At 45.2% G+C, this 16,125-nt stretch overlaps 1 protein-coding gene across 7 annotated transcripts in view; it reads right to left on the reverse strand.

Moving 5' to 3' along the window:
- luc7l (LUC7-like (S. cerevisiae)) overlaps window positions 1-16,125 on the reverse strand; it is a 74,897-nt gene that overhangs the window by 21,731 nt on the left and 37,041 nt on the right. For all 7 annotated transcript variants that reach the window (XM_038820312.1, XM_038820313.1, XM_038820316.1 and 4 more), the window contains one exon: window positions 15,216-15,359. In XM_038820312.1, coding sequence (XP_038676240.1) covers window positions 15,216-15,359 — 144 coding nt within the window. The remainder of the gene's footprint in view (window positions 1-15,215; window positions 15,360-16,125) is intronic.

A 16,125-nucleotide genomic window follows, 5' to 3' on the forward strand; every position in this document is an offset into this window, starting at 1 on the left:
CAGGCAGGGGGGAAATGGCCGTGTGAAGGAACCATGGTTCACAAAAGAGGTTGAATGTCTTGTCAAGAGGAAAAAGGAAGCGTATGCAAGGATCAGAAAACAAGGTTCAGTTGGGTCGTTTGAGGGTTACAAGGTAGCAAGGAATGAGCTAAAAAAAAAGGGCTTAGGAGAGCTAGGCGGGGGCATGAGAAATCCTTGGCGGGTTGGATCAAGGAAAACCCCAAGGATTTTTACTCTTATGTGAGAAATAAAAGAATGACCAGAGTGAGGTTAGGGCCGATCAAGGACAGTAGTGGGAACTTGTGCATGGAGTCAGTTGAGATTGGGGAGGCGTTGAATAAATACTTTTCTTCAGTGTTCACCCAGGAGAGGGGCCATGTTTTTGAGGATGAGAGTGTGATACAGGTGGGTAGGCTAGAAGAGGTAGATGTTCCGAGGGACGATGTATTAGCAATTTTGAAGAACCTTAGGGTCAACAAGTCCCCTGGGCCAGATGGAATATATCCTAGATTCTTGGGAGGCAAGGGATGAGAGTGCAGATCCTTTGGCTTTGATCTTAGGGTCCTCACTGTCCACGGGGATAGTGCCAGAGGACTGGAGAGTGGCGAATGTTGTTCCTCTATTCAAGAAAGGGAATAGGAATGACCCTGGTAGTTATAGGCCGGTTAGTCTTACTTCAGTGGCCGGTAAGTTAATGGAAAAGGTCGCGAAGGATAGGATTTATGACCATTTGGAAAGATGCAGCTTGATCCGGGATAGTCAACACGGATTTGTGAAGGGTAAGTCTTGCCTCACAAATTTGATTGAATTCTTTGAGGAGGTAACTAAGTGTGTAGATGAAGGTAGAGCAGTTGATGTTGTATACATGAATTTTAGTAAGGCGTTTGATAAGGTTCCCCATGGTCGGCTCATGAAGAAATTAAGGAGGTGTGGGATAGTGGGAAATTTGGCCAATTGGATAAGTAACTGGCTATCACATAGAAGACAGAGGGTGGTGATGGATGGAAAATTTTCAGACTGGAGACCAGTTACCAGCAGTGTACCACAGGGATCAGTGCTGGGTCCTCTGCTATTTGTGATTTTTATCAATGACTTGGAGGAGGGGGCTGAAGGGTGGGTCAGTAAATGTGCTGATGGCACCAAGATTGAAATGGTGCCCCAATCTCTAAACGGGCATGTGGGGCCCCCACCCACAGGCAATGTGATCCCTTGTAGAAGTGGGCAGTACCCCCCCCCAACTCCCAAGTGAGGATACTCCGCCAAGGGGTCGCTGAGGTACCACCCCTTTTTCAGACCCCCTCTCCTTCACCCCTAAAACCTTATGATGCTCGTTCACTGTCTCTCCCCCTCCCCACCATCCATATCCCCCCCCCTCACCCCACACACCCTTTTTGAGGGGCATGATCCCCCTCAGGCCCCGGCCCTTGGGAATGCAAACCTTTCACCCAGAATGCGAGGGCATCCGTGCATCGCGAGAGTGCCAGGGAACTGCCTGCCACGACCACCTGGGGGAGGGCTTCAATGGCCACAGAGACACCCCCCTCCCGAGTGGCCATCAGGACTGGTAGCAGTCTGCAGATCAGTACTAATCGGTGCCTAGTTGAGGCCTCGCCAGTGCAATTGGCCATGTGTGAAGCCCGATTTGGTCCTCTCCCGAGATTCACCCATCTCTTCAACATTGTAAAATGTCTCATGATTCACAAGAATAGTAGGAGCACAACATCATAATGTAATATTAGGTCAGACAGTCAAAAGGTTAGTCAAAGGGGAAGGAATTCAATTGCATTTTAATTGTGGAAAGAGGAGGAGAGGTGTGGACAGGTTAAGGAAGAAATTCCAGAGTTATTCCCGGCAGTTGATGGGACTGCTGCCAATAGTTATTTTTTTTAATTTATTCTTTCAAAAGGATGAGGATTTGCTGGATAGGCCACTATTTACTGCTAATCCCTAATTTTTAGCCTTTAAGAAGATGGTGGTAGCAGTATAAATAGTTAATCATGTAAATATATGGTCAATATCATCAGTGATGTAAGATCACCTGACAACAGAACATGGAGAGAGATAGTTCAATGTGTAGTTCCTACTGAATCTGTAATATGTGGTTAATATAGGCAGCACGGTAGCATGGTGGTTAGCATAAATGCTTCACAGCTCCAGGGTCCCAGGTTCGATTCCCGGCTGGGTCACTGTCTGTGCGGAGTCTGCACGTCCTCCCCGTGTGTGCGTGGGTTTCCTCCGGGTGCTCCGGTTTCCTCCCACAGTCCAAAGATGTGCGGGTTAGGTGGATTGGCCATGCTAAATTGCCCGTACTGTCCTAAAAAGTAAGGTTATGGGGGGGGGTTGTTGGGTTAAGGGTATAGGGTGGATACGTGGGTTTGAGTGGGGTGATCATTGCCCGGCACAACATCGAGGGCCGAAGGGCCTGTTCTGTGCTGTACTGTTCTATGTTCTATATAATGTTCAATTAAAAAGGTTGTGTTTACCAACAGGCTTGACTCCAGCTGTATCTGTAAATGCAGATTATGAACAATCCTTTCTATGCCCACGACGATGGTAACAGATGGTGGTAGCAGAAAACATGACGAAAGAAGAACCCGGTGACGATCCCAGAAACTGCAACGAGCAGCGAGAGAAACGACTGCAGGACAAGGACAGCACAGGAAAATCTTCAACAGAACTCCAGAATAGGCTAAAAGAGAAGCTATGCAGAAAACCCTACCTTTATCAGAGGGCTTCAACTTTGTGGAAGGCCCAGATCTAGTGGAGGAGTGGCAGAACTGGCATGACAGGTGCACCAGGTGCAGAACAGCTTCAGGACTAGCAGAGAAGACTAGCAAGGGACAGGTCAATAACTTACTCTACACGGCAGGTAGTGCAGACGACTAAAGCTCAGACAGGGCATAAACAAAAACACAATAACTTCTGAAGTCATCAAACCCGTTGATATGTATTTTTGTCTTCAAAGGTACACCATTTCCAGAGCGAACAAAATTCACTAAGTGCACCAAAGAAAAGATAAGAGTGTAGCTATCTCACCCATTTCGATTTGCTGAGAAAATAGAATATAGAATATAAAGTCACATTAATTCAGGATCGCTTTGTTGTGGGAGACTTGGAAGAGACTTTATCCAATGTTCTACTCAAAGGAAGATTTGACCATTTTGAAGGCTGCAGATCATTGAGAAATGTACCAACATTGATGCAAACTCATACGCTGCAGTTTTAAGTGGGTCGAGATGGCATCAGCAAAAGCTTTTGTTGGATACATGTTATGGAAGAGTTTCTCAACACATTTTGTTGTAACTAGAAGATCAGGCATGTTCTTGTAAGGCTATCCTCATTCCACAGATTCATCCTAATTTCTTCCTTGAAGATACTCTGAAATTGCGAATTTAAAGATTCAGCTTTTTTGTCCTCGTCCAATAGCGAATTATCCTCCACTTGCAGAATTATCCTCACTTTTTGATTTAAATGTACCTCCAATATTTTTGTGCCCTTGCCAGTTTTATGGGATGTAGGTTTCGCTGGCGAGGCCTTCATTTACTGCCCATCCCTTGCGGCCAAGATGTGATGAGCTGTTTTCTTGAATGTGGTGTAGGTACACCTACAGTGCTGTCAGGAAGGGAATTCCAGGATTTTGGCCCAGTGTCAGTGAAGAAATGGTGATATATCGCTCAGTAATGATGGTGGATGGCTTTGAGGGGAACTTGCAGGTGGTGGAGCTCTCATGTCCCTGTTGCTCCTGTCCTTCTAGATGGAAGAAGTTTGGAAGATGCTGTCTTCGGAGCCTTGGTGAAGTCCTGCAGTGCATCTTATAGGCAGTACACACTGCTACTACTGTGCGTCAGTGATGGAGGAAGTGGATGATTTATGGTGCATCGGGTGACAATCAAGCGGGCTGCTTTGTCCTGGATGATGGTAAGCTTCTTGAATGTTGTTAGAGTTGCACTCATCCAGGCAAGTAGAGAAAATTCCATTACACTTCTGACTTGTGTCTTGCAGATGGTGGACAGACTTTGGGGAGGTAAGGTGGTGAGTTACACTGCAGAATTCCTAGCTTTTGACCTGCTTTTGTAGCCACAGTATTTATATGGCAAGTTCAATTAAGTTTCTGGTCAATGGTAGCCGCCCCCCCACCGATGTTGATAGTGTGAGATTCAGCTATGTTAGTGCCATTGAACGTCATGGGGCGATGGCTGGATTATTGCATGTTGGAGATATTCATTTCCTGATACTTGAGGCACAAATGTTACTTGCCATTTGTTATCCCAAAGCTGAATGTTGTCCAGGACTTGCTGCATTTGTATATGGACTGATTCAGTATCTGAGGAATCATAAATGATCCTGAACATTGTGCATCCTGAACATCAGTGAACATCTCCACTTCTGACTTTACGGTGGAAGGAAATTCGCTGATGAAGCAATTAAAGTTGGTTGGGTCGAGGTCACTACCCTGGGAAACTCCTGCAGGGATGTCCTGGAGTGGAAATGATTGACCTCCAATAACCACAACCATCTCCCTTTGAACTCGGTATGACTCCACCCAGCAGAGAATTTTCCCCAATTCCCACCGACTCCAGTTTTGAGGGCTTCTTGATTCCATACGTGGTTAAATGCTGCCTTGACCTCAAGGGCAGTCATTCTCACCTCTGAATTCAGCTCTTTTGTCCCTGTTTGAATCAGGGCTGCAATGAGGTTAGGAGCTGAGTGGCCCTGGCAGAATACAAATTGAGCATCATTTAAAAAGTTATTGCTAAGTGCCAGTTGAACGTAGTGTTGCTGACACCTTTCATCACTTTACAGATGATAGAGTGTGGAAAGTTGGGCCGTAATTGACCAAGTTGGATCTGTCCTGCTTACTGCGTACGGTTACATTCCTGGGCAATTTCCCAAATTGTCGGGTAGATGCCAGTGTTGTATCTGTACTGGAAATAGCTTGGCTAGGTCTGGCTCATTCTGGAGCATAAGTCTGAAGTACTATTGCCAGAATATTGTCCGGGCTCACAGCCTTGGCAATATCCAGCACCTTTAGCCGCTTCAAGATATCATGTGGAGTGAATCAAATTGGTTAAAGGGTACACCTGTGACTTTGGGGACCTCAGGAGGAGGCCGAGATCCATCATCCACTTGGCATTTCTGGCTGAAGATTGTTACAAATGTTTCAGCCTCATCTTTTGCACTGATGCTCACTCATCTTTGTGGATAGGGATATTTATGGAGCCTTATCCGCCCATGAGTTGCTTAATTGTCCACCAATATTCATAACAAGATGTGGCAGGACTGCAGGGCTTCGATCTTATCCATTGGTTATAGAATTGGTTAGCTCTGTCCATCACTCGTATTGCTGTTTCATGCAAGTAGTCCTGTGTTGTAGCTTCACCGGGTTGACACCTCATATTTCGGTATGGCTGATGCTGCTCCTGGCATGCCCTCCTGCATTCTTCATTGAACCAGGGTTGATCCCCTGGACTGGCGATAATGGTAGAGTGTTGGATATGCCCGGCCATGAGGTTACAGATTGTGGCCGTGTAAAATTTTGCTGCTGATGGCCCACAGCACCTCGTGGTTGTCCACAAGTTGCGAGATCTGTGAGGAAGCTATCTCATTTGGCAGCAGTGCCACACAACTCAAATTTCCATTTCATATTTACATTTTGCACAGTGAATATCCCTGTTCACTTCAGTTTGGAACTAATCCAGACTTCCTCTTTCTTCAAAGGACTGTCGTTTCACTAAGTATGTTTAGTCTGGGTATACAGTTTCTCCTTCATTTCGAGACCCCCCCTGTAAACCAAGGAGTACTCTTCTTTCCAAATTACGTTTTGTGAGGAGTGTGTAGATTTACACATTCTGCAAACACCGCCCAATTCTTGTCCACTGTGTTGGTCTCAGGAGAGTTATTGAGAACTGTTTTGTCACCTGTGCAACTTGGTTCTTACAAAATTGATACGCTTCCACTCTGGCACTTTTCTTGGTAGTCTACGGTGCAATTGTGCCTTAAACGCAATACTCACCCAGGTCAGCTGAGAGGTCACTTATCCTAGAATGGAGCCTGACAGATATCGTCAAAGCAGGATGTGTAACGAGAAGATCCAATGTATTCTCAGTTCCATTGGTGTGCCTCCTAGTAGTAAAGGTAACCATCAGCCTTAACAAGTGGTCATTTACTATATTTCTTAACTTTTCCTGAAGTGAGTTTGTTGCACATTGGGGGCTGTCTTGATTCCATGCAAGATCAGAGACATGAAAATCCATTTAACATGTTGGAAAGTGACAATATTGTATTATAAAGTGTTGTTAGGCTCGCATCTAGGTCATTTAGTGAATCCTTGGAACAGCTGGGATTTGGATGGTAAACTCCAACAAAAACATCTCTTCCCCAAAGAATGAGGAAAAGCAAAAAATAGTAGAGATCCAAAGCGACTTGGAGGTCTAGTGCATGAATTAAAACATCTTGAACATGTACATAAAATAAAAAAATTGGATGATTAATGACTATTTTATAAATAGAGCACCAGAATACAAGGTGTAAGATGTTGTGCTTCAGCTATACAAAGCCCAAGTTAGACCACTCCCAGAGTACTTTGGCTCCTGGCCACCAGACCTCAGGAAAGATATGATGAAATAGGAGAGAGTGCAGTGCAGGTTTGCCAAATAATATAGAGACAGGAGTTAAATTATGAGGAGAGATTACCCAATTTAGGATTTATTTTTATTCCTTCAGGGAGGTGTGGGCATCGCTGGCAAGGCCAGCATTTGTTGCCCATCCCTAAATGCCCTTGATCTGAATGGCTTACTAACTCAGGGGGCGGTTTGGCGTCACATACGGGCTAGACCAGGTAAGAACAGCAGATTTTCTTCCATAAAAGGACATTAGTGAACCAGGGGTTTTTTCTGACAATCAATAGTTTCCTGGTCACCATTACTGAGACTAGCTTTATATTCCAGATTTCTTAAATGGAATTAAATTCCATAGGTGTTATGGTGGGATTTGAAATCATGCCCCCAGAGTATTAGCTTGGGGCTCTAGATTACTAGCCCAGTCACATTACCACCATCTCGTCTTATAATGTTGATGGTTGAGGAATGATTTGGTTGCAGTTTACGATATTAAGGGAACAGATGAAATGAATGAAATGAAATGAAAATCACTTATTGTCACAAGTAGGCATTAAATGAAGTTACTGTGAAAAGCCTTTAGTCGCCACATTCCAGCGCCTGTTCAGGGATAGGGTGGATTGTGAGAAATTACATCTGCTGGTTGGGGGAGGGATCTCACACTAGGAGTCTTATTGTAAAAGTTAAAGTCAAATCTTTAAGCAGCAAATAATGGAAACACTTCTGTGTACAAACGATGGAACTCCCTTCCACAAATAACAATTATAAATTGTAAATCTGAGATTGTTAAATTGTTAGGTATATGACCAAAGGCAGGTATATGGAGTTAGATTACAGATCAGTCACGATTTCACTGAATGCAAGTTCGAGTGGTTGGATGCACTAATCCTGTTCTGATATTCCTACGGATACACCTACATTCTGATGTTAATTTTTTTTAAATTACAAATTAAACGATTTGAAGTTAATCAGTTAGATGTTTATAGTTTAAATAATAAAGATTAGGCAACCTTGAAATAATCAAGTCAAACCATCAGATTAAAGAAAATCAGCAACTGAACGTTTCCTCAACTAAACTGTTTCTGGATTCATCTTTCAGTCTTTTTCTCTTAAATTATGTCTTTCATAACCTGTGCTGAATTTCAAGAAATAAGATTTGAAGTAACAAATTTCATGAATTTATTTTTATAATGAATCACTGCTCAGGCTTACTGGTGTTTGAACCAAGAACATTACAGCACAGGAACACGCCCTTCGGCCCACCAAGCCTGTGCCGATCCAGATTCCTTATTTAGACCTACTACTTATTGCCCAAACGATCTGTACCCTCCATTCCCCACCCATTCATGTGTCTATCAGGATACATCTTAAACGTTACTATAGTGCCTGCTTCCACCAACTCCACTGGCAATGCGTTCCAGGCGCCCACCACCCTCTGCGTGAAAAACATTCCCCGCACACCTCCCCTTCTCACCTTGACATTGTGCCCCCTTGTAATTGAGTCTCCACCCTGGGAAAAAGCATCTGACTACACCCTGTCTATACCTCTCGTAATTTTGTAGACCTCAATCAGGTCTCCCCTCAGCCTCTGTCTTTTCAACAAAAGCAACCCGCGTTTATTCAACCTTTCCTCCTAACACCTAGCTAACACCCTCCAGACCAGGCAACATCCTGGTAAACCTTCTTTGAATTCTCTCCAAAGCATCCACGTCCTTCTGGTAGTGTGGCGACCAGAACTGCACGCAATATTCCAAATGTGGCCTAACTAAAGTTTTACACAACTGTAACTTAACCTGCCAACTCTTGTACTCAATGTCCCGGCCGATGAAGGTTAGCATACCGTTTGCCTTCTTTACCACCTTATCCACCTGCATTGCCGCTTTCATGAAACTATGACACTAAACGTCCACATCCATCAATGCTCCTAAGGGTTCTGCTATTTACTGTATAATTCCTGAATTTAGCATTCCAAAATGCATCACCTCGCATTTGTCTGGATTTAACGGCATCTGCCATTTCTCGGCCCAACTCTCCAATCTAGCTACATTCTGCTGTATTCTCCGACAGTCCCCTTCACTATCTGCAAATCCACCTATCAAATTTGCTAACCAGGCCATTTACATTTTCCTCCAGATCATTTATATATATATATATATATTATAAATAACAGTGGTCCCAGCGCTGATCCCTGTGGAACACCACTAGTTACAGATCTCCATTCTGAAAATCTCCCTTCCACTGTTACTCTCTGTCTCCTGTTGCCATGCCAGTTCTTTATCCATCTATCCATGGGACTTTACATTTTGTACCAGTCTGCCATGAGGGAACTTTTCAAAGTCCATGTAGGTGATATTCACAGCCTTTCCAACATCAATTAATTTTGATAAGACATGACCTACCCGCACGTAACCATGTTACCTATCACTAACAAGTCCATTTGCCTCCAAATGTGAATAAATCCTGTCTCTCAATATCTTGTCCAACAGCTTTCCCACCACTGACGTCAGGCTCACCACCAGCCTATAATTACTTGGATTATCCCTGCTTCCTTTCTGAAACAAAGGGACAACATTGGCTATTCTCCAGTCCTCCGGAATCTTGCCTGTGGTCAAAGATGATGCAAAGATATCTGTTAAGGCCCCAGCTATTTTTTTTAAACAATTCATTTACGGGATGTGGGCGTCACTGGTTAGGCCAGCACTTATTGCCCATCCTCAGTTGCCCTTCAGAAGGTGGTACTGAGTTTCCTTCTTGAACCACTGCAGTCCTTGAGGTGTAGGTATGCCCACTGCGCTGTTAAAGAGGGAGTTCCAGCATATTGCCCCAGTGACAGTGAACATATTTCTAAGTCAAGTCAGTGACTTGGAGGGGAACATCCAGATGGTGGGGTTCCCAGGTATATGCTGCTCTTGTCCTTCAAGATGGAAGTGGTCGTGGGCTTGGAAGGTGTTGTCTAAGGAATCTTGATGAGTTACTGCAATGCATCTTGTAGATGGTGCACACAGCTGTCACTGTTTGTCGGTGGTGGAGGGTTTGAATGATTGTGGAAGGGGGAACAATCAAGCAGGCTACTTTGTCCTGGATGGTGTCGAGCTTCTGAAGTGTTGTTGGAGCTGCACTCATCCAGACAAGTGGAGAGTATTCCATCATAAAGAACAAAGAACAATACAGCACAGGACCAGGCCCTTTGACCCTCCAAGCCTGTGCCAACCATGGTATCTGCCTAAACTAAAACAATCTGCACTTACGGAGTCCGTATCCTTCCATTCCCACCATATTCATATATTTGTCTAGATGTCCCTTAAATGCCACTATCGTATCTGCTCCCACCACTTCCCTATTAAGCACGTTCCATACATTTACCACCCATTGTGTAAGAAGACTTGCTTCACACATCTGTTCTAAACTTTTCCCCACGCACTGTAAACCTATGTCCCCCTAGTACTTGACTCTCCTATCCTAGGAAAGAGCATCAGACTATCCATTCAGTCCATGCCATTCATAATCTTGTAGACCTCTATCAGGTTGCCTCTCAACCTCCGTCATTCCAGTGAGAACAGAGACCGAGTTTATTTAACCTCTCTTCATAGAATTCATGGAATTTACAGTACAGAAGGGGGTCATTTGGCCATCAAATCTGCACTGACTCTTGGAAAGAGCACCCTACCTAAATCCACACCTATCCCCATTAGCCATCACTCCTGACTTGTGCCTTGTAGGTGGTGGACAAGCTTTGGGGGTCAGGAGACGAGTTACGCACCGTAGGATTCCTAGTCTTTGACCTGCGCTGGCAGTCACAGAATTAACGTGGCTAGTCCAGTTCAGTTTCTGATCAATGATAACCCCCAGGGTGTTGATAGTGGGGGATTTAGCGATGGTAATGCCATCAACGCGCAGTGGTTAGATCCTCTCTTGGTCATTGTCTGGCACTTGTGTGGCATGAATGTAACTTGTCAGCCCAAGCCTGGAGGGGCAGCACGGTGGCACAGTGGTTAGCATTGCTGCCTACGGCGCTGAGGACCCGGGTTCAAATCCCAGCCCTGGGTCACTGTCCGTGCGGAATTTGCACATTCTCCCCGTGTCTGCATGGGTTTCACCCCCACAACCCAAAGATGTGCAAGATAGGTGGATTGGCCACACTAAATTGCACCTTAATCGGAAAAATAATTGGGTACACTAAATTTTAAAAAGCCTGGATATTGTCCAGGTCTTGCTGCATTTGGACATGGACTGCTTCATTATCTGAGGAGTCACGAATGGTGAACATTGTGCAGTCATCCGTAAACATCCCCACTTCTGACCTTATGATGGAAGGGAGGTCATTGATGAAGAAGCTGAAGATGGTTGGGCCGAAGACACGACCCTGAGGAACTCTTGCAGTTATGTCCTGGAGTTGAGATGATTGACCTCCAACCACCACGATTCATCTTCCTTTGTGCAAGGTATGACTCCAACCAGCAGAAAGTTTTCCCATTGACTCCAGTTTAGCTAGGGCTCCTTAATGTCATACTCGGTAAAATGCTGCCTTGGTGTCAAGGGCAGTCACTCTCACCTCTGGCATTCAGCTCTTTTCCCATGTTTGAACCAAAGCTGTAATGAGATCAGGAGTGACCCTGGCGAAACCCAAACTGAACATCTGTGAGCAGGTTATTGCTGAGTAAGTACTGCTTGATAGCACTGTTCATGACTCCTTCCATTACTTTGCTGATGATGGAGACTACACTGATAGGGCGGCAATTGCCTGGGCTTGATTTGTCCTGTTTCTTGTGTACCTCAACATCCATCATGTCCCTTTCCTTGGTGAATGCCGATGCAAAGTACTCATTAAGGATCCCACCCACTTCTTCTGACTCCAAGCACAACTTCCCTCCTTTGTCCTTGAGTTGGCCTACTTTTTCCTTCGCTACCCTCTTGTTCCTTGTATATGGATAAAAGGCCTTGGGCTTTTCCTTGACCTTGCTTGCCAATGACATTTCATGGCCTCTTTTAGTCCTCCTCACTTTCTGTTTGAGTTTGTTCTGACTTTCCCTATATCCTAATATGTTCTAATGGTGAATCGCCAATATTGATGTCAACAAGCTTCTATGCAAATCCAAGCAAGAGACAAACACAGAAGTACAATACCAAGTACCTTTAGACAAGGCTTTATCCAGAGTGTTAGAGAACATTTATGTAACACTATTCCAAAAACAAAGTAAGGAGTTTTCTTGGCATCCAGTGTCCATTCTTCTAACAAGCTAATTGCTTGTTAGAAAAAAAAAATGAGTCACTCCTTTTCCTGGTTTTTTTTTTAAAACAGAGACCCCCAGTCTGTTGATTCTATCCTGATATATTTACCATCGTTCCTGGTATCACCCATGTAACTCTTTTTTGGAACGTATATGCTTTTAATAAATATGGCGAAGGGAACTATACACAGTACTCGGGTAGCGTGGTTCTCAAGGTCTAGTTGTGGTCCAATACAAGTTTAGCACAAAAACGTACTTTTCATTTCTCTTGAAATTAAAGTGAGTGCTTGTTTTTTTTAATGGCCTTGCTAACCTGTGGTGCAACTTTTAGTGATTGATGAACATAGTCTTGGACCCAGCGGGGGTGAACGACATTTTAAAAGAATTTTATAGCAAATTATATGAGTCGGAACCCCCGCCTGGTGTAGAAGGGATAAGGCAGTTCCTTGATCAGTTGAGGTTTCCGAAGGTGGGGGAGGATCTGGTCGAGGGGCTGGGGGCCCCAATTGAAGCAGAGGAAATTGTTAAAGGACATGGGGGCATGCAGTCGGGCAAGGCTCCGGGGCCGGATGGTTACCCGGTAGAATTCTATAAGAAGTTCTCAGAGGTGTTGTGCCCACTGCTGATGAGGACCTTTAATGAGGCTAAAGAGAGGGGGATCCTCCCCCCACCCCAACGATATCGCAGGCCTCAATTTTGCTCATCCTTAAACGAGAGAAGAACCCGGAGCAATGTGGGTCATATAGGTCGATCTTGCTTTTGAACGTAATGCCAAGCTGCTGGCTAGGATTTTGGCCACTAGAACAGAAGACTGTGTCCCGGGGGTGATAGGGGAGGACCAAACCGGATTTGTTAAAGGTAGACAGTTCAATGCTAACATTCGGGGGCTTCTGAATGTAATTATGATGCCCTCAGAAGGACAGGAGGCGGAGGTGGTGGTTGCGATGGACACGGGAAGGCTTTTGATCGGGTGGAGTGGGAGTATCTTTGGGAGACACTGGGAAGGTTTGGGGAGGGCTTCATCGAATGGGTGCGATTGCTCTACCAGGCGCCAGCAGCGAGTGTGTGCACGAACTGACTGAGGTCGGGGTACTTTAGGCTACAACGAGGGACGAGGCAGGGGTGCCCTCTCTCCCCGTTGCTGTTCACTCTGGCTATGGCGTTGAGAGCATCAAGGAGGTGGCACGGGCTGGTTCGCGGGGGATGGAGCAGCGGGTTTTGCTGCACGCGGACGATCTGCTCTTATGTCTCGGACCCGGTGGAGGGGATGGGGGAGGTTATGCAGATCTTGGGGGAATTTAGTAAGTTTTCGGGGTACAAGTTGAACATGGGAAAAAGTGAATTGTTCGTGATCCAGGCAAGTGGGCAGGAGTGGAGATTGAAGGAGCTGCCACTCAGGATGGTAGAGAGGAACTTTCGCTACCTGGGAATACAGGTGGCTCGGAAATGGGAGGCATTACACAGGCTCAACCTAACCCGGCTGGTGGAGCAAATGGAGGGGGACTTTAAAAGATGGAATTTGCTCCCGTTATCATTGGCGGGGAGGGTACAGACCATGAAAATGACGGTCATCCACAGATGTTTGTTTGTCTTCCAGTGCCTCCTCATCTTCATCCCCAAGGCCTTTTTCAAGCGGGTAAACAAGATTATTTTGGGCTTTGTATGGGCAAATAAAATCCCGCAGGTGAAGAAAATGTAATTGGAGCACAGTCGGGGGGAGGGTGGGTTGGTGCTGCCAAACTTGTGCAACTACTACTGGGCGGCGAATATAGCGATAATTAGGAAGTGGGTAATGGGGGAGGGGTCGGCATGGGAGCGGATGGAGGCGGCGTCATGCAAAGACACCAGTTTGGGAGCACTGGTAACGGCACCTCTGCTGTTCTCGCCGACCCGTTACTCCACTAGCCCGGTGGTGGTGGCAGCATTGAGGATCTGGGGGCAATGTAGGAGGCATAAGAAGGTGGAGGGTGCATCAGTCTCGACCCCGATTTGTAATAACCACAGGTTCGCGCCAGTCAGGATAGATGGCAGGTTCTGAAGTTGGCAGAGAGCAGCAATTAGACGGATGGGAGATCTATTCATAGACGGGAGTTTTCCCAGTCTGAAGGCGCTGGAGGACAAGTTCAAGCTGCCGCCGGGGAATGGTTTCAGATATTTACAAGTCCGGGACTTTGAGGAAACAGGTGTTGGCTTTCCCACTGATCCTGCCACGGGGGGATACAGGACAAAGTAATGTCCGGTACCTGGGTGGGGGAGAGGAAAGTGTTGGATATCTATCAGGAGTTGTTGGAGGTGGAGGAGACCCCGGTGGAGAAATTGAAGGACAAGCGGGAGGAGGAGCTAGGTGAGGGGTTAGAGGTGGGTCTGTGGGCGGACGCCCTAAGCAGGGTTAATTCCTACTCATCATGTGCTAAGCTCAGTCTAATACAGTTTAAGATGGTACACCGGGCACACACGACGGCGGCGAGGTAGCAAGTTTTTCAGGGTAGAAGATAGATGTGTGGGGGGTGCGGGAAGCCCAGCAAACCATGCCCATATGTTTTGGGCATGCCCGAAGCTTGGAGGATTCTGGCAGGTCTTTGCCAAGGCAATGTCCAAGGTGGTAGGTGCGCGGGTGGTGCCGAGTCCGGAGGTACCGATCTTCGGAGTGTCGGAAGACCCAGGAGTTCAGGGAGTGAAAGAGGCCGACGTTCTGGCGTTTGTCTCCCTGGTAGCCCAGAGACGGATCCTTTTAATGTGGAGGGACTCGAAGCCCCCAAGTGTGGAGATTTGGGACAGTAACATGGCTGGGTTTCTCAAACTGGAGAAAATAAAGTTTGCCTTGAGGGGTTCAATGCTGGGGTTCTCTCGGAATTGGCAGCCGTGCGTCGACTTTCTCGGGGAAAATTAAAATGTCGGCAGAAGCAGCATTCTGAGAGGGGGGGGGGGGTGCGGATAGGTGCAATATGGTTAAGAGATGTACAGAAGGGGTTGGGTGGGAAATGTCTAGTTTACCATGTTGTTTATGTTATTATTGTTTTGTTTGTTATTGTTATAAAAATTTTGCAAAAAAATATATTTTTTTAAACTTTGTGATTGATGAATTTGTACACCTCTATCCCAGCTTGACTTGTTCCTTCCACATAACAATCTTCCTGCCAAAATGTGCCATCTCCTAATCTGCAAATTTAGAAATTGGGTGTGCAAAAACAATTATAAGAGCCAGATGGAGGAAAACGTCAATTATAGTAGTATAGGCATATGATAGTCTGCATGTTTTGTTCACCTGTATCCATACTATCAGGAAATATAAATGTGAGAGTACAACATCAGTTCCAACTCTCAGCTATCCACTAACTGATTTTTGTTTTAATTGCAATACGGTACATACCTCTGCTTCCCTTTTTTTTGTCCGCACTCTTTCTACTTCCTGCATAACCTTTTGAGATTCTTCTACATTTCCTTCAGCTCCAAGTTGTTCAGCTTTAGCCAAAAGCTTTCCTATTTCTTCATTCAATTCATGCACCTTTTCAGCCTGTACAAAAAAAATGCAAAATCTTACAACTTCAGGCTATTACACCAAGAATAAAGAATGCCAACCTTTTGCAACAGTGCTCAATGCCACATATTTTGTGTACCCTTTTATGTAGTTAGAAGCCGTTGGCTAAATACTTTGAGAAGGTTCATGAAAGCAAGCTAAATACCAGCTCGTAAAAAACAAGTAGACTGTAGATTAAGTCTATTGTATAATTCACTCACAAAGTATTCTGCTGCAACTTTTGTTTTCAGAGCTACTACAAAGCAAGCCACATAGATTTTAAGTAAATTAATTCAACAAATTAAACTGTTTTAATTCACTCCCAAACATTTGCTATAGTTCTCTGATACAATTATAGCTGATAAAAACCACAGTTATAAATACATTTGTCCTTCAAGCTATTGGGGGGGGGGGGGGAGAGAGCTGAAAAGTTTTAATATGTCTTCAAAGTTCAAGATATCAAACATCCATGCTGACTCGTGTAAGTCCTTGCCTCGTGACTGACCAAACCAAAACTCATCCGGAAAGGCAGGGAACACATCGAACAAATTAATCAGGAATGCAGAGAGCACTGTTGAGATGTCGGAAGGAGCACACAAGCCTCCAAACCGTTCACCTACCCAACCCTCAAAGTATCATGCCTGCTTGATGGTTTTGGTGAAAAGTACTCATAGTTAAGATTCTTTCAAATGGATTGTAAAGATGCCAGTGCTCTGCCGGAGCTGAGCCAGATGTTTGAAGAAATACTTGAACAGTATGAGAG

Source organism: Scyliorhinus canicula, chromosome 15 (assembly GCF_902713615.1).
Source record: "Scyliorhinus canicula chromosome 15, sScyCan1.1, whole genome shotgun sequence".
Taxonomy (NCBI): Eukaryota; Metazoa; Chordata; class Chondrichthyes; order Carcharhiniformes; family Scyliorhinidae; genus Scyliorhinus; species Scyliorhinus canicula.